At 43.5% G+C, this 19,845-nt stretch overlaps 1 protein-coding gene across 2 annotated transcripts in view; it reads left to right on the forward strand.

Moving 5' to 3' along the window:
* Window positions 1-19,845, forward strand: part of MED25 (mediator complex subunit 25) — a 1,733,520-nt gene that overhangs the window by 1,212,653 nt on the left and 501,022 nt on the right. For both annotated transcript variants that reach the window (XM_044059360.1, XM_044059361.1), the window contains exon 15: window positions 8,787-8,960. In XM_044059360.1, the coding sequence (XP_043915295.1) occupies window positions 8,787-8,960 (174 nt within the window). The remainder of the gene's footprint in view (window positions 1-8,786; window positions 8,961-19,845) is intronic.

Below are 19,845 nucleotides of genomic sequence, written 5' to 3' on the forward strand. Positions count from 1 at the left end.
TTTAACAGAAACCTTTTTAAACTCACGCATATAGAAGTGTCAATGGCTCAACACGTGGAACTATCATCCTTGGGTGCTGGAAAGTCAATGGTATATAGGTTGTATTCTAATAACAGGTGTTTAGTTTAGATGCTTTACATTGCCCCCTAACTCAGGACCACATTGAAACATGCAAGGAACTTAAGAGCACTATTAAAAAATGTATAGCAGAGTACCAAGTTAAGGTTGCTACAGATACCAAAGGAAGCTATTAATGTTTCTTTAGTTAGGTCAGGAAATTAGAATGATGCCCAACAATGCATGGAGCTCATCCATAGTAGTATCACACATTCCATTCCCAAGGATATAGCCAGTATATTGGCAGACACATTTAGAGCCGAGTTTGCCACACTTAACCAGAACAATTTTCGTGGAATCATTACAAAATTCAATGCATCTGGGCCCATTGGCCATTTACATCAGACCACTACCTACCCTTAAAACTTACCTCCTTTTATGTCAGGGTTCCACCTTGTCTTGTTTATTTACTGAAGTAGGTTTAGTTCCCTAGTTCTAGTGGGGTCAATTTTAGAACATCGAAGTTTCAAAACTTCAAATATTCTAATATCGACCCCTATTCAGCAAAAGCTGAAAACATCGAACATACAGAGCAGCAAATTTTTTCCTAGGGAAAAAAATTTGCTGTTCCAAAACACACACACAACACAAGCACACCAAACAAACAGCAATCCACACACATACACCTAAAATCTTACACCTAACCCTACACTAAACTATACACACACCACTAACTATCCACTTAGCTTAACCCTAACCTTAAGGTCCGTCACTGTCGCACACTCACCTCACCCGCACCCTAACCCACACGTCCACACAATCGCACACTTACCTAACCCACGTCTTAACCCTAACTCACCTAACCCGCCCTAACCCTCATGTCCACACAATTGCACACATACTTAACCCGCACCCTAACCCTAACTAACCTAACCCGCACTCAATCGCACACTTACCTGAACCCGACCCGTAACTTTCTACCACAATGCTGAAAATACCAAAGCAACAGAAACGGACAACCGAATTCTTTCCCTAGGAAAAAAATTTGGTTTTCTGTTGCTTCGATATTTTCAGCTTTCGCTGAATAGGGTTGATATTAGAACATTTGAAGTTTTGAAACTTCGATGTTGTAATATAGACCCTTCTAGTGTTAGTGTGAATGTCTGATTTGTGCAGATATAAGAGCTCTTGGTTGGTCTTGGTTTTCTGTTGCAGTCTTTCATGATGATGACTGAAGCAGTTCTCAACAGGAGAGTAGAATGCTTTCATTGTTGAAGTGGGAGATTGAAAGGGCTTACTAGGTTTTGGAAAGAGGCTAATGGTCTGCAAGTGAAGAAGAAAAAAATATATGTAATAAAAAGCATTTGTGAGACTGCTACCTGAAAGTATATTTTGTATTGTAAGCTGGATGCTTGTTTCGAGAACCAGAGGAAGATCTGTTACAGATCTCCTTCATGGCATGTTACAGACAGCATTGTTGTATCCGGGAATGGGTGGGACACTGGATGTTCTTCGTGTTTCACTGTTGCAGTCATTACATTTGAGTAATCCTGCTGGCAAGTTGCCCTCAGTCGGCCTGAATTCCAAAGTCCTGGGTCGGCTGCTGTCACCCCTTCCCTGACTTCAGGTCATCAGGGGTATAAAAGATGCGTCCGACTCCATTTTCTTCAGTCTTTCTTGCTGCGCGGTGCCTGAAGCAGAAGCAGTTCGCAAGTGCCGGTCAGCCGACTGACTCCTGAGATTTTTGTGTTCGAGTTTCAGATCCGAAGTCTTCAATAAAGCCAAGTACCTCGTTGGGGAAACTTTTTTCTTGCACCAGACCGATGTCAGTTAAAGTTAATAATTGTATTTCTTCTGGAAAGCAAATACCTCATAAGGACTTTCATTCTTATGTATTCCTTGCCTAGGCCCTGATCACAACTTTGCTGTTTGTCGGTTTTGTGCTAGATTTAACCAACGCACTATTAAGCGTCGGTATTATTTTGCTTTAAACTATTTTGGAAGCCAGTTTAATAATCCAGAAATGTCGTTGGATAGCCATCCAACTACCGGAGTTCACAAAAAACACAAAGAAAAGGAGAGAGATAGACGACAGAGGCCCAAAACCGATGACGAAGCTTCTCCTAAGCCAGTCGCCTGTTCTCAGTCAGGTGCTTTTGCAGCCCCTGATGCCCGCTACTTTAGAGTCGCAGCCCACTGCCGACTCCCACGTGGAGTCGGCCATGCCACTGGAAACTCAAGGTATTGGAGCCTCGGATACTATTCCTTCTGATGGGTCCAGAGCCGCTGAGCAGGCACCGGCTTCTGAGGGTGTATTCAGACCTAAACATCTTTACATTAAGCCAATCTCAGCTTCTAAGGCAAAGACTAAAGTACCTTCTAAAGCAAAGAAACAAACTCAAGAGCCATGTGGACAGGCCTCTTTGCCCAAAAAACAGATGCTCAAAATAGCCGAAGACTTAATTACCTTGATTAAGGGTTCCCATCCCCCTCCTGATAAGAGGCCTAGGCAAGAGACTGACTATGAATTTTCAGATCAAGTCTCTATTTCTTCTGATTCTTCTTCTGATCAGGAATGTTCTCTTCCCCCCCATGAGGATTCTGATGCTGAAGAATCTATACCTTCAGCTTCTCAACCCTGCTGCAGACCCAGAAACTATTCCACAGGGTACCAAAGGAGTTAAGGCTTCCGCTGCAAAAAACCCTACCCCCTCTAACAGAGATTCTAGGGCACTGGATAGATGGGGAAAAAAGGTTTACACATCTGCTACCTTGGCTATAAGGGCCTTAAACTGTCAGTTTCATATGCTCAGATACCAGCAACATGTCTGCATAAACAGAAAATGTTATTAAACTCTTTATGTGCAGAAAACAAGGAAATGCAGTATTTATTGCATGTAGCTGAACAACTTGGAAAGCGTACTTTGCATTGTGGTTTTGATTCTTTGGAGGCCTCCTGCAGGGCCGCAGTTACGGGTTCTGTAATTAGGAGGCATGCTTGGTTAAAGGAACAAAATCTGCCTGATCATGTCAAAGTTAAATTATTAGATGCACCTTTACAGCATGATACTTTGGTTGGTGTTAAGGCAGAGGAGGTGTTAAAGAAAATGGAGGACAAAACTAAATCTATGCAAACTGTCAAAGATTTTTTCAAGTACAGCCACCTAGGTTTAGTAGACACTGGCCTACAAAGAATTGGTCCTTTCCTGCATCAAACAGACCTGAAAGGGGCAGATCCAGATGCCCTAGAGGCAGATCCCAGGCGCAAGGTTCTGACAGGTCAAAGCAATGGGGTGCTTCTACCTCCATAAGTTGGAGAAGACAAATCACAACCATACAGGAAACAGTCCCAATGACTTCCCCCTGCTGGCACCAAGCACTTACCTTCTGGCAACACCCTCAGGGGGAAAATTAGCACTTTTTTCTCAAATTTGGCACATTATAACCCAGGACAAGTAGGTTCTAAATATCGTGTCACAAGGGTACAAGTTCCATTTCCATACCCTGCCAAAGGCAAATGGCCGGCCAGATCTGCCAAAAAAATCAATGGGCAGAGGCACAAAAACAAGTCTCATCCCTCATGGACATGGGGGTCATTCAACAAGTACCAGAGCAAGAGCAGGGACAAGGATTTTACTCGACTGTTCTGGTACCCAGAAAGGACAAAACCTGGAGACCAATACTGGACCTGTCTATTCTGAACACATTCCTGGATATACCAAAATTCAAAATGACTCTGCAGCAGCTTCTGCCCATGCTGGGCAGGAACGCTTGGCTGGTGACTCTAGACCTAAAAGTGGCATACCTGCATGTCCCAATCAGACAATTATGCAGAAGATACCTCAGATTCAAGGCTGGCTCAATGCTTTACCAATTCTGTGCACTGCCCTTTGACTTATCTACTGCACCCAGGGTCTTTACAAAGTGCCTGGCACCAGTAATTGCATTCTGCAGACAAAGAGGAATACAAATATATCCTTAGTTGGATGACTGTCTAATTCAAGCAGAGAACAAGGATATTCTTCTACAGCATCTAGCGTTTGTGAAAAGACATCTAGGGTACACAGTCAACGAAAAGAAATCAAAACTAGTACCTTTTCAAGAGATAATATTCCTGGGTGCAAGCTTAAATACAGCTGCCCAGATGGCTTATCTCACGCCAGACAAACAAAGGCAACTGGCGACCTATTTCAAAATGTTGGCAACAAAGGCCCAGATATCTGCAAAAAAAAATTCTGCAGGCTTTGGGCTGCATCCTACTAATTCCATATGTAAGATTGCATGTGAGGAAACTTCACTGGTACCTAAAAAGTGTTTGGACTCAACATTGCCACAGCCTGGAAACAATGATTACTCTCATTCCCTGCCTACAGCAGGAGTTTCAATGGTGGGCAAAGGCTTGTCACCAAAACAAGGGACATCCATTCACATTACCCCCAGCCAGGCAGACATTAACAACAGATGCATCAGATTATGCTTGGGGGGTCCACATGGCAGGAAGATGCATTCAGGGCACATGGTCCCCAACCCAAATGCATCTACTTATCAATCAAAAAGAGATGCTAGCTGTTCAGAATGCCCTGACAGCCTTCAAGGACCTACTTCATCCGGGACAACTACTGATAAAGATGGACAACACCACGGTCATGTGGTATATAAACAAGCAGGGGGGCACACATTCTTACCCCCTTTGCAGACTAGCCATGACTTTGTGGGACACAGCATTAACTTACCAAGTACATCTGCAGGCTCAATTCCTTCCAGGAAGGAAAAATACTTTGGCAGACAAACTAAGCAGAAACCTCATGGATCCCCACGAATGGTAGCTGGATCCACAAGTCTTCAGCATAACAAGGAAATGGGGATGCCCGGACATAGATCTATTTGCCACCCCTACCAACTAAAAAGATTCTGCACAAGGATTTATCACAGACAAGCATGGAAAGTGGACGCCCTATCTTTCAGCTGGAAAAAACTATCAGTGTATGCCTTTCCCCCACTGCCTCTCCTCCCCCAAGGTACACCTAAAGGTCAGACAGGAGAAGCCAAAAATGATTCTGATTGCCCCAGACTGGCCCCGTCAGTACTGGTTTCCGATCCTAAAGAACTTGTCTCAATGCCCAGCTTGGACCTTACCTCAAATACCTCATCTACTGTCCCAGCAAAACAAACAGATCCTGCACAGCCAGTTCAGGACTTTAAACCTGGCAGCATGGCGGATAATGTAGTCATACAAAACACACCTCTCAGTAAAGCTGTGATGGATGTCATTTTGGAGGCCAGAAGGCCTAGTACTAGAAAATCTTATGCTGGAAAATGGAAGAGATTCTGTGCTTGGAACCAGGAACAAGGAACTGATACAGCTGTGCCAAATATTCCTCAGATTTTGCAATACTTAACTGAGATGCTGGGCAAAGGCCTATCTTTTTCATCTATTAAAATTCATGTTTCTGCCATTTTGGCTCATTACAATACAGAGCCACCAATCTTTTCTCATCCCTTATTAAAACAGTACCTCAGAGGAGTCAAACATTTAAGGCCTCCAAGGAGATCACCAATGCCTGCATGGGAACTCAACTATGTCTTGGAAAAACTCACCCTGCCTCCTTTTGAGCCAGCTGCTACTGCTGATATAAAGTTTTTATCTTGGAAAACAGCTCTGCTCTTAGCAATAACTTCTGCAAGACGAGTTTCAGAGCTACAGGCACTCATGGCTGTGGAACCTTTTATCATTTTTTTATCCAGACAGGGTCTCTCTCAGGACAAACCCAACATTTATGCCTAAGGTGGTTTCCAGTGTAGCTGTTAACCAAACTATTCATCTGCCAACTTTGTATTCAAATCCACAGAACAAGGGGGAGAGAATTCTGCATTCTTTGGACGTACACAGACAGCTTAAATTCTACTTGGAACCAAAGTTTTCAGAAAGACAGAGCAATTACCAGTGGCATGTGCTGCAGGATCACAAGGAAAGGCTATCTCAAAGCAGACTATTTCAAAGTGGATAGGCCACTGCATTCATTTCTGCTACTTACACCGTGGCAAGCCAGTGCCTAAGGGCATTAGGCCACATTCAACCAGAGCTACAGCCACTTCAGCAGCCTTTCTCAGGGAGTACCAACCAAGGACATTTTAGAGGCTGCTACTTGGAGTTCAGTGCACACCTTTACAAAGCACTATCATCTTCCACTCTACTCTAAATCCAGGGCAGGCTTTGCCATTGCAGTTCTGCAGGGCCTCATAGCCACTCCTAATGCTATTTAGCTCCAGCCTCCCAACCAAAGCTTTGGGATTCTACCCAAATGTAATGACTGCAACAGTGAAACATGAAGAACATAGTACAGTTGTGTACACTTACCATAAATGTAGATGTTCGAGTGTATTCACTGTTGCAGTCCAGATTACCCACCCGCCATCCCCCTTTTCTTCTGATGGAACCTATCTTTCCTTCTCTGATTTGTACATCCTATGTGGTGAATTTGCTTGTAGATGAAGGTAAAGTTTATATTGGTGCATGTATTTACATATATTTATATACATTTTGGCTACCCTTTTAGGGGTCACCTGACATGTGGGGCAAGAAAAACTAAAGAAAATGGCGTCGGCCACATCTTTTGTACCCCTGACGACCTGGCATCAGGGAAGGGGCGATAGCAGCCAACACTGGACCCAGGACTTTGGAATTCAGGCCGACTGAGGACAACCTGCCAGCAGGATTACCCAAATGTAATGACTGCAACAGTGAATACACTCGAACATCTGCATTTATGGTAAGTGTACACAACTGTATTTTTCCTCTCTTTTTAGCCCTTCAACATTGATTGTTATATTGAAGATTGTGCAGTTATGAGTACATCAAGCACACCTGAAACAGGTTTTGATATTTTCTTTTGTTGTCCATTAGATTGTTTGCTCTTTTTCATTATAAGGATATTTGTTTTGCTGAAAATTATATAGTTTTGTTAAAATTGCACAGGTTATTTACCTTTTTCTCTGTTTTGTGATACTCTACCCTGATTGATTTATGGGCAGTAAGAGCTTTTTCACAAGAACATTTTTTGGCATGCTACTTTGGTTTGAATTCTTTGAGAGCTGTTAAAGAGTAGTGCAAGTCTGTACATTGTGTTCTTTTGTAGTCTGACTCCCCTTAACACCCATGTCATGTGACTACAGCTTTTGGTTTGTAGTTAGGCAGGATCTCCATTCTTACCAAATGCAGCTGACTTCCAGTCATTTTACAATTCCTGCAGCATTGATCCTTGTAATGAAACATCTGCCATTATAGTGCATGTGGTACTTGCGTATTATCGCATACAGATTTTTGCAGGTGCGAAATTCGGAATCTTCAACTGAAACCAGGCCGTGAACAACTGTAATGTGTTATTGAAAGTCCTTATTGCAAACAAAAGCTTTGTGTTACCTTCAGGAACACAAAATAATTACAAAATCCTCATCCTGATTTGTGTGCATTACAGATGCATGCTGTAATTGTCATGGCTCCTATCGTACTGACAGATGGAATCTGTAAGTACTGATTTCTCCACTTTCGACAAAGGGTATAACATCAAGTTTTCCTTAGCCTGAAATCAACAGCAGCATAGTCTTACATAGCTTTAGTTCAGGAGAAATTATTTTTGATTATGTTAGTGTGACATTTGTTAACCTGGTTAGTCCAAGTGGGTACAGAGTAGACCCTTTCTCACCAGAGAACCAAGGAGAAAAGTTCCACCAAACTGTCACATACATTACATTTAAATAAATACAGGAGAACAAGGTAATCCCAATAACCAATTTGACCAAAACTGTAATAAGTTGTGCTTGTATTTATGGGGATGATTACACTGACTTACATTGTTTGTTGGGTGCAGCAGTTAACATGTAATATAACAGTCCGTAATGACAGGTGCTTTGCGCAAGTCTTGCTTTAGGAAGTATATTTATACCAGCTTAGTAACGGTGTGTAATTCATAATTTTTTTAGAGGTTTAAAACATTTGCTGTCATATGCAGTCAGTAATGATGAAGTGAACAGCAGTATAGGTTTACTTCACGAAAAGTAAGTCAGATGTGGCTCTTTTTCTGGGAATTACACAATGTTACAAATCTGGTTGCAATAATACACAAGTACTGTGCATGCTGTCACGCTTCTCTTTTAGCTGAACCTGTGTAATTAAGGGCAGACTCACAGGTTATTGTAAAACAAGGTATTGTCTGTTTAGCTTATACATTATAAAAGTGAAAAATGCAACCTGTATAGTCGTTATAAAATTGAAAGTCTGTTGAGATTCCAAAAATATTTTGGGTGTTTTAGCTTAGAAGAGCATAATGTTAGTGTGTACCTGTGAAAATCATGTAATCAGGGTATATATAAGTAAAACTAAATAATTAGCAGTCTATCTTTTATGAATTGCACTATGTTGAAATGAGTAATTTGTCTTCATTGCTATGTCGAGTAATCTGTATCACCATATAGTTGCCCAGCGTGATAGAAGTTACTAAGGTTTTTAACTTATTTTTCTCATTCCTGTTTCTTTTCGTTGCTTTATAGAATGCTGTGTAGGGTACTGGTTTTATTAGACATTATTCAGTTTACCTTCCCATTGGTTCGGAGTTTTTCACCTAAACATTTAAAGATCAAACTTTTAAATGAACAGGAATAAAGTATCTAAATATTGAATACTGGCTATAGTAAATTCACTAAACTAGACTGTTTAATATTAAATCTTGCAGGCAGGCTGTGTTCATTTTCCACATACGGCCCCATGTGAGGTCCGAGTGCTTATGCTGCTGTACTCTTCCAAAAAGAAAATCTTCATGGGGCTCATCCCCAATGACCAGGGCGGCTTTGTGAACGGCATTAGACAAGTCATCACCAATCACAAACAAGTCCAGCAGCAAAGAAATGTAAGTCATGCTTCTCAAAATTCTTCACTGTGCAAGTGCTTGGAGTATACTGGCCCTTCTCTAAGTTTTGTAGTATGGTAATGCACAAAATTTCTTTTGTTAACTTAATACACTGAGTTTTACAAAAGGAAAACAGCTCACTTTCTTTGCATCTGTATACACATTTCTTCAGGTGAGAAGTTGCTTTTAATAATCCTGTTTAGTTTTTGCAGGACCACAGTACGATATATGTGGCTTGTCTTCATCTTGAGTTCAGCATGTTGTTTACTGTATATGATAGTTTAGGCATGTGCTTAATATCAGCTTCTCAGTGCAATGCACAAAAAAATTAGTTGCAGTAAGTTAGAATTCCATTATTTATTTTTTGTTGGCAAAGTTGGTCAACACGTCTGTGTTTTCTTTGTAAGAAAGACTATGAGACGGTATTTATGTGCATGCAGACAGTCAAAAAGGGTTTCACACCAACACAGTTTTGTCAGTGATCAGTACAGCTAAGAGTGATCTTGTTGACAAAATCACTCTTGTTTAATAGCATGGGGATGTATTCAAGATTAGGCATGTGTCAGTTTAGTCATATTTTTTGACAGTGGATACTTTACAATTTAGAAATAACTTCAGTGTGTTTTACTTAATATGATATCTTAATTTTGTGCATTTGCTGTCTGTGGGGAAAATATATGTTTTGTGTTTTTTTGTGTGTGTGCTTTTTAGTAGTACTGAGTTATTTCAGATTCTTAACAAAAAAGTGTTCTCACTGATGCAGTGAAGCAGTAGTTAGGGCTCCAGGCTCATTTCTTCTATCCCTTTTTCATAAGCAACATTGAGTAAATTTGCTGTACAGGCGTATTCCAAGCATTTGGTTGTAAATGGTAGATCTGACTTCAGTGATATTTTGCTGCAGGCACCTATTAGAATTTCTGCTGATAAACCCCAGCTTGGTGAGTTCTGAAATTTCTCTGTCTTTCAGTCTGTGATGCATGTGCCTCGTGCCCATTCTAGACATTGCTCCACAGATCTTTTTCCTGCTGCCCACATAATTTGGACCTTTATCCCAGTATACTTCACAAGAAAGCTTTTGCTTGCATCTCTTGAACCAGTTGCCAGATCATTAGCCAAACCTGCTGCTGGGGGGAGGCACATAACATGAACTGTTACTGATCCAAACACAAAGGGCCCGATTTTAAAAGTTTTGCTCTCAGTGTAAATGACCACTTACATCGAGAGCAGGGCTTTTGAAATCTGGCCCCTGATGTAAGCCTTTTTTGAGATGGGCCTTACATAGAAGTAAATTACTTCTGCTGAGAGCTGGTCTTTTGGAATCAGGCCAGATTTACACTTGGCACAACTGTTTTGGAATCCGGCCCAAAGTGATAACTCTAGCACAGTGTTTATTAGGCGCCTAGAATGCAGAAGACAGCTTGGTTCTGCAAAATGTGTCTTCTTTAGCATATAACTATTATAATACCTTCTTTCCTTTAAGTAATCATAATGCACTCTAAGACCATGAACAGATGTATTCCATTTCCAAAAAGTGTAAAAGAAATTTAGAAAAAGCAATAAAAGATTGTTGCACATTAAAAATATAATCGATAAGAGGTAGTAGTTTATAAATCAAAGAGAACAACTATGTGTACTTATAGCAGTTAAAACTGTTAAACGGCATTCAGAAGATAATTCAGAGCAGCATCTAGTGGTAATATACTTGTGTAACATATGAACAGTAAAATTCAAGATGCATCATTTAGTCTAGGTGAAAACAAAGAGCATGTATTAATGATCCTTTATTTCTCTTTTTTAAACACACTCTTTGACCAGTGTGCATGTTTATAAGAAAGTTAAATATGGCATTTTAGGCATGTGTGTGTCTCTATAAAGCAGTATTATTTATTTGCATTTTATGTTGCTCAAATTTTCAGTTATATTCTATTTGTGTTTATTTCATTAATACATAATAAGAGCTCAGCACTCCATACATTACACCTCAAGATTCCTAGTTAAAGAATCATTTAATTGCAACGAGCCTGACTATTTGACAAATTTTCTCCAGGAACAATGTTCATATGGCAATGAGACCACCACCCTATCTTTAGTGCTGTTAAATAGGATGACCGTTTTTTGTGGGTTTATAATTACATTTTCATTTTTCTGTTAGAATTAACCATAGTTCGTGTTTCAAAAAAATTGGCTAGTAATTAACATATTTTAAATACAGTACTATCAAAGATGGCGATATACAAAATATAGTGCTGCATCAAGTTCTCCTTGGGTCTGTTATGTTGTAAAACATGTTTATAGGTTCATAGATTCATACTAGACTAACTGCCCTTGTGGGCCATTTTAAGCCTAGCCGATTACCCCAAGTGAGAATCAATGTGATTTAGAAATGCTTTTCACTTCGTTTCAGACCTCTTTAACATATTGTGTATCATGCCCTTTGTGTATAACTCTATGTCCTATGTTAGCAGATGTGTGTTCATAGGTGCTTTCATTTTTACAAATTCTCCTTAACCTAAGCAACTGTGATTTGGGATTATTTTGCTGTGTAAAATTAGGGTGATTGCTACTGTGGTCTAATAACATACTTGTAGAAAAAGTGCTTATGATATGCAGTGGAAACAGCAGAACCATCCAGGGTCTTAATGATGGCTATATCTAAAAAACTGAAAAATTTATTTTTTATTAGAAGTTGTGTATGGTATCTATTGGAGTTCATTGCCCAACAGTTTAAACAATGAAATTATTATTAAAATAGAAAACATCCTGTTAGTACAGTTTGTCAACTCTTATTGAGGAATCAGAATTCACAGGCATAAAGTTGTGAGAACTTTACTCAGTGTCTGGGAGTCTCAAACTTTTAACTTTCCTGCCAGGTATGAAATATTCATATATAAAGAAGTAACGTCAATTGTTTACGTGTACTAGATATGATATTGTCCATTTCATAATGCATCACGAATGGGTATTTGGATCCTTCCTCAGATCCAAGCCGGCCATTTCTCAGACATAGGATCTGAACCTAAACTCCTCCCTCTCCCATGATGCCTCATTCCCTTCAAACCCTCAGATCTCGTTTGCCACCATTATGGTCAAGACACGATTCTGAGCCTCTGCATCCAGGGTACTTATTTTGCCCTTTTTGGCTATTCTTTTTTCAAGAATTTGTCTCTATTTTCTTCTATTTTTCTCCTTTTATAGTTGGGATGTATTTATACCTCCCCTTCCTTCACGCTACTGGTAGTTTTTCAGTGGTGTTAGTCCTTCCTGCACTTTCCAGGTTTCTCTTTCTTTTTCTCTATCTCTTTCCTTTCTCTGTATGTGTGTGTGTGTGTGTGTGTGTGTGTGTGTATATAAATATATATAAATATATATATATGTATATATATATATATATATATATATATATATGTATATACATATATATATATATATATATATATATATACATAAATATATATATATATATGTATATAAATATATGTATATATATATATATAGATATATATATATATATATATATATATATATAGATATAAACTTTCCCTTTATCTTTCAGTTGTTTTATGTAAGTGTTAGTGTGTGACTGGCCTCTCTGTGTTTGCATCTCTACATGCATGTGGGCATGTGTCTTTTAAATATGTTAGACAGACCAGAGAAACCCACAGGGTTTAAAAGATGTGCCTTTTGTGGGCATAATATTCCCCCAGTGTTGATAGAACATTATACACGCTTCTTGGACGATATTTTTATAGTGCTAAGAGATGATGAAGCTTCATCTACTATAACTTTCCAAGCAATGAACAACAGTACCAATTTCTTAAAATTTACATCAAATTTCATTAAGGGAAACTATAGCATATTTAGATGTACTGTTGAAAAAAGATGTTGCACTAAATGTGTATACAGCATCTATATATCGAAAATCAACTTACTGTAATGCATTTTTGCTTTATAAAAGTGCACACCCATTCAGTACAAAAAATCAGTTGTAAAAGGGCAGCTCGTAAGAGCAGCCAGAATGGTGACAACAGATGAAGATTTTTGCACTGAATGCCAGAACTTAACTGAAATGTTCTTGCAAAGAGGTTACCCCACAGGTTTTGTTAATGAAGTGGTAATAGAAGTGTCACATAAACGTCAGACAGATTTTTATAAACCAATAGTTTGTTTATGTGGAACTAGCACCACAAATACAGAAAAGGATTTAACTATGGAGGCGAGGTTAGTAACATCTACCACCCATACAAACATATTTTCAAGAGAAGGTGGTCAGTATAATAGTAGATCTGAAGTAGTTGACTTCATTTGATCAGCAACCTGTGGGTATCGGATCCGACCCGGCAGCTTTCCAAGCTAGAGATCCAAGCTCCTCCCCCTTACCCATAATACCCTGCTACCTCCCTCCAGTCCCTAGATCTCGTTTGCCGCGGCTTCTTGAAGCACGAGTGATGAGCTCCTGGCATTTTGTGAGTGATTTAATAGGGTTTTTGGCTCTGTTTTTTTCTCAAACAAAATTGTGTGTGTGTGTGTGTGTGTGTGTGTGTGTGTGTGTGTGTGTGTGTGTGTGTATTAATCGACCCTTAGTTTATTTAGCTTAAATTGTTTTAGTAGTCAGTTAGTCTTAGTCTTTCCCTTCCCCTTATCTGTGTGTGAGGGTGTGTGTGTGAGTTGTCATGGCCAAAGGCCCTAAGGCCATATTTTCTAAATGCTCTGAGTGTGGACATAAGCTGTCTCCAGCCGATGGCCACACTCAGTGCGTTATTTGCCTGGGGGTGGCTCATCTGTCATCAGGCTGCCAGATCTGTGCTGCCTTTAACCCCCAGGCTTTGAGGGACAGGAGGACCAAGTTAATCCTTGCGGGCCTTTTGCCCACGGATTGTGCTTCATCCTCCTCTCCCTCAGTGGCACCAGCTCTAGCTGTTCAGCCAACTGTTCCGGCTCCCCTGGCCGGGACTCAAACTCCCACTGTGTCCCAGGGAGAGAGGGACTCCAGAAAGAAGGATAGGCGAGATAGAGAGAAGGAAAGAGACAGGGAGAGGCATAAGAGCCACAAGCGGTGGGCCGATTCTGCCCCCTCAGCCCCGCCGGCTAAGCAGCTCTGTTCTCCCTTGAAGGTCTCCGGGTCTTCCCCCTCTCGGCTCCGTTCTCCACGTTTCTCTCCGGAGCCGGAGGAGGAGACCCGGTCACTTCGAGGTCGTCAAGGCGGCCTTCCCGGCCAGCCTCGGTAGCTTCTTCTAGATCAACGAAGAGCCTTTCGGATGCGGACATGGACCGGATGATGCGTCGCTTCCTCCAGACCCAGATGCAGATGGGAGTGCTCTTGCCTCCCCCCTCCGGGGGGGGGGGAGCTTGGCCCCTTTCTTTGCCCCCATTGCTCCTTCTCCGATCCATTATCTGGTTTCGGAGCCGTCGGATCCAGATAGCGTTGGAGCCGGGGAGTCGGCGCCGATAGTAATCGCTACTTTTGCTGGCTGTACCCTCGAGTTTGTCGGGTCCTCTTTCGGATCCGAGCTCTCGGGGCCGTGAGCCAAGCCTCGGATCCGGAGGGGTGAGTGTGTCTTCGGCTCCGATGCGTTCGGAGCACACTTCTCTATCGAGTCCGATCGCTTCGGCTCCAGCGCCAATCCACACATCGGATCCGAACGGGCTGCTCTCGGATCCTAGGGAGAGCGGTTCACCTTCGGCCTTCGACGTCGTGGAGAGGGTCCTCTCGAGGGATTTGAGGCCCCAGGCTCGTGCTACAGATCCACCCGCCATTCCCTTGCAGACGGGCCTGTCTTCCGTCATCCGGCGCCAGGGACAGCCTGCGTCTACGTCCCAGTTGGTTCCCCTGGAGGAACAGGACCCTGTTGGGTGAGCCCTCCTCGGACAGCCCACCTCGAGGAGGTTCCTCACAAATGAAAGTGTAAAAGGAGGCACTTGGACTCCCCCGAGTACCTCACGCCCTCACGGAAGACACTGACTTGGAGGAAGGAGAAGGTTCCCCCAGGTCACCCCCCCCGAGGACATCTCCTTTGGAGACATCATGGAGATGCTGCGCATTAGTGGGGGGTGGTCAGCCCAAAAACCTTCCGCGGATGAGTCTGTGTTTCTGGAGGCATTTGACGCAGGCCCATCTACCTCTTGGGTGTCCCCTCCGGCCGACCCCCTGGTAGATCTTATAACTACCAGGGCGTAGAAGGAGCCGGACACTGAAGAGCAGATCCCCAGGAGACCAGATAAGATCCTTTGTCCCCCGACAGACAGGACGGCGTGGAGCAAAGATTCCCCAGTAGATGCCATAGTGGTGGCGGCTGCCACCAAGAAGGAACTGGCACAGGATAGTTCCCCAGTACATCCTCCCGACAAGGAGTCTCGGATGATGGACCGTATTGGAAAGCGGATGTTCACTTCAGCCACCTTCTCCGTAAGAGCACTGAACTAATTGGCACACGTGATTCGCCTTCAGCGGGATCTAATCAAAGAGTACGCTGGGTCACTCTCGGAGTCCATGACGGCCGAGGACAAACGAACCTTCTCGGCATGAATGGCCACTCTAAAGTCAGTATCCAACACTTCTATGCGGCTTCTCTCCCATGCCACGGAGGGGGCGGCTAGAGCCAGCAGAGCGGGCATCGCCTTATGGCATCATGCCTGGCTCCGTCTTTGCGATTTTGCTGAACCCTTCAAGGCATCCTTCGCGAACGCTCCCTTTGACGGTTCTTCATTGTTTGGCAAGACTGTCCGCGATATGCTACTCCAGAGCGAGAAAGACAGGAAGACATCTGCTGTCGGAATCCACTTCTCAGCTCCTCAAAGGTCCTTTTCCAGGAACCAGAGAGGACAAAAGAAGATGTGGTTCCAGACATCTCTCATTCCCATTTCTCTCCGGACCCTTCGTCCTTCAAAGGCAGGGGAGGACAAGGCAGACGCCGGCCCAAAGGCAGAGGGGGACCGAAGAATTTCGGGTCGAGGGAACCCTTTTCTGACCGACCCACGCAGCAGCCCTGAGGGGGTTGCCCAACTGCTCCTCTCTGGTGGCAGTGGGGGGGTTCTCGGAACACCTAGCACATTGGGAGTCCATCACGACAGATCGCTGGGTGCTCCGAATAATGTCCAGAGGTTACTCTATTCCCTTTGTGAATACTCCCCCTCAGTTGGGGTGCCTCCCCGATGTCCCACCCAATCAGAGGGAGGCCGCAGCTTTAGAGCTAAAAGAGCTGCTCAGAAAAAGAGCCATCCAGCGTGTTCCCCCAGGCCAGTCCTGATCAGGCAATTACTCCAGGTTATTTTTGGTACCAAAAAAGACGGGGGACTTGAGGCCAATTCTTGACCTGTCAACATTGAACCTGTCCATTGCCAAGGAGAAATTCCGGATGGTCACCATTCAGTCTGTTCTCCCCCTTCTGCAGGAGAACGACTGGATGTGCTCCATAGACCTCAAGGATGCGTACTATCACATTCTAATGAACAGGCGATCCAGGCAGTTTCTCCGCTTTCGGTTAGGGGCCAGTCATTATCAGTTCAGGGTCCTCCCTTTTGGCCTCACCACAGCCCCTAGGGTGTTCACCAAGGTCATGGCGTTGGTAGCGGCCTGCCTGAGGCTTCAGGGAATACAGGTCTTTCCTTACCTGGACGACTGGCTCCTCGCCGCTCCCACCAGGCATCTACTATGCTCAGCCAGGGATTATTTCATGCGTTTGGCCCACCTATTGGGGATCACTATAAATTTCAAAAAATCGTCCCTTCAGCCTGCTCAGGTCCTTGACTTCATAGAGGCCAGAATAGACGTGCTTCAGTCCAAGGCCTTCTTGACGTCGGACAGACTCCGCAAACTAACTCTCCATGTCTTAGCTCTTCTACAGTCTCTGGCCCCACCAAGCAGAATTAGTCCTGAGGGCTCTAGGGTCTATGGCGGCGGCCATCAACCTTTCACCCCTAGCCCGCTTGAACATGAGGGTTCTTCAGTGGACCTTCCAGGTCCAGTAGTTCATCCTTCGACATCCGTTGTACTCCCCGATTCCCCTCAGCAGGGTTTGTAGGGAATCTCTGCTTTGGTGGCTCCATTCCCGAGACCTTCAGGAAGGGCGACCCTTTTTGATGCCTCTACCCCAAGCCACAGTGACCACGGACACTTCTCGCCTGGGGGGGGGGGGGCATTGCATGGGCAGAACCGTCCAAGGCATGTGGACTGCAACAGAGACCGTTCTGCATATCAGTGTTCTGGAGATGAGGGCAGTGCTTGTAGCGTTGCAAGCTCTTCATGCCCTTCTTCCTCTAGGGACTATTGCAATTCAGACAGACAACATGTCAGTGGTCTGATACATCAACAAACAGGGGGGACCAGGTCTTACCCCCTTTGCCGAGAGGCCATGAGAGTTTGGGAGTGGGCGATATCCACCAACCATTTTCTGCTAGCAACGCACATCTCGGGTCGGTCCAACATTTTAGCGGACAAGCTGAGTCGAACTATTCTCTCGCCTTACGAGTGGTCTCTGAACCCCTTGATAGCGAAACAGATCTTCCTCAAATGGGGTCAGCCTTGCTGCGATCTGTTCGCATCGCCTTCGAACGCAAAGTTCAGCGAGTTTTTCGCTCTAATCCCTCCACTGGGGGAGAGCCCCAGAGACGCTCTAGTTCATGCTTGGCCATCCGGTCTTCTTTATGCTTACCCTCCTCTCCCGTTAATGACAAAATTCTTGCAGAAAGCTCATCTGCTGGGGGGCAAGATTATCCTCATAGCCCCATTCTGGCCTCGTCAAACCTGGTTCCCATACCTGCGGTCTCATCTCCTAGTTCCTCCTTGGATCTTAGATCCCATTCTGGATCTGATTTCTCATCCTTCAGGATTGAAAACTCAGAACCTGGACGACCTCAAGCTTTCTGCTTGGTTGATCCAGTTCCCTTAGTGGCTAGGACTCCCATCATCTCGTCTGCAGTTAAATCCATCCTGGTGGCGGCACATTAGCCTTCTACCAGGAAAGTCTACAACAGTAAATGGAAACGTTTTTCTTTCTGGGCCGGGCATAGGAATTTGGACCCCTTTACGGCTCCCATTCCAGCAGTACTTGAGTTCTTATCCCACATTTTTCATCAGGGGGCCAGTTCTTCCAACTGTAAAGTTTCAAATGGCAGCCATTTCCCACTTCCACATTGGAGACAATCTTGGTCCCTTAGCTTCCTCTAAGATCTGTAAGACCTTCTTGAAGGGCACTTTTCTTTTAAGACCTCCTGTCAAGAATGCGGTTCCTCCATGGGATCTAACCTTAGTCCTCCAGGCTCTTACTGCCCCCCCCCCCCTTTGAACCTGCACTTTTGGTTGACTTAAAGTATTTGTCTTGGAAAACTGCCTTCTTGATTGCTATTACCTCTGCTAGAAGGGTATCGAAGCTTCAGGCCCTTTGTACTAAACCTCCGTATCTTGTCTTCCATAATGACAGAGTATCCCTCAGGACTAATCCCCCCTTTTTACCTAAAGTGGCTTCCGAGGCTAACATCAACCAATCCATTAATCTGCCTGTTTTCTTCCCTAACTACCAGAACAAAGGAGAGTACAGACTTCATTCATTAGATGTGCATAGACAGTTGCGCTTTTATTTGCACAGAACAGCTGCCTCTCGTAAGTCGGAGCAGCTCCTTGTTTCCTTTGCTAAGCCATCCTTGGGTAAACCAGTAACAAAGGTGACTCTAGCTAGGTGGATATCTCACTGCATTTTGCTCACGTACAAAATTTCTGGTTGGCCTAAGCCCGTGGGGGTTTGTGCTCATTCTACCGGTTCTATGGCTACCTCTGCTGCCTTTTGGTCAAGGGTACCCTTGGATGACATTTGTTCTGCGGCTACGTGGGCTTCCTCTCATACCTTTATTTCATATTATAAATTAGATCTGATATCCAGAGGGAGGGCAGACTTTGGCTCTGCAGTGCTCCGGAATATTCTTCCTTGAGGACCACCCACGTTTTTTGGTAGCTGGGGACTCTGTCCCACAGGTTGCTGATCAAATGAAGTTAACTACTTCAGATAAAGAAGTTATGTACTCACCATAATGTTACATCTGAGTAGGTGACTTCATTTGTCAGCAACCGACCCCCCCCCCCCGTCCCCCTAACCTGTAGTTCGTTACTTGAATAATTAAGTGATTCACTCCTGGTAGGTATCAGGTAAGGATGTTCAGGTTTTGCTTGTTTGGTGCTGTCTGATAATTGGGCAAACTCGATCTGAGGACTGGAGGGAGGTAGCAGGGTGTTATGGGTAAGGGGGAGGAGCTTGGAGCTCGGATCTGTAGCTTGGAAAGCTGCCGGCTCGGATCCGGGTCGGATCCGATACCCACGGGTTGCTGACAAATGAAGTTACCTACTCAGATGGAACGTTATGGTGAGAACATAACTTCTTTTTTCACTGTAACTTTTAGTACTGACATGGTTGAAATTAAGAAAATTATCAACAAGAACTGGAACCTGTTACAAAATGAGATTGAATTAGTTAATAAGATAGGCCACAGACCTATTGTTACTTACAGGAAAGGTAAAAACTTGAAAAACTTAATAGAAACCCCTATAGTGAAGGTTGCAAGGACCCCGGGGATGTTCAAATGTTCAAACTGTAACTACTGTGGATCCATTGCAACTAGACAACATTTTTCTATAGGTAACCACAAGTATTCCATCACAGGTAGGTACAACTGTAACCACTAAAATGGTGATATACCTAGCTCAGTGCGTTCTCTGTCCTGTTTTCTATATAGGGAAAACAGAAAGTTAAAAGAAAGAATCTGTGAATACCTGTATGCTATTAGGAGGGGGAAAACAGAAAACGCACTAGCTAGGCACATAGAAATTTCACCTAACCATAAATTCACATTTAAGGTTATAGACCAGATTAGTGAAAATGTACATGAAGGACCAGCATCA

Source organism: Protopterus annectens, chromosome 17.part0 (genome assembly GCF_019279795.1).
Source record: "Protopterus annectens isolate FY-2018-M chromosome 17.part0, PAN1.0, whole genome shotgun sequence".
In the NCBI taxonomy this organism is placed as follows: domain Eukaryota; kingdom Metazoa; phylum Chordata; order Ceratodontiformes; family Protopteridae; genus Protopterus; species Protopterus annectens.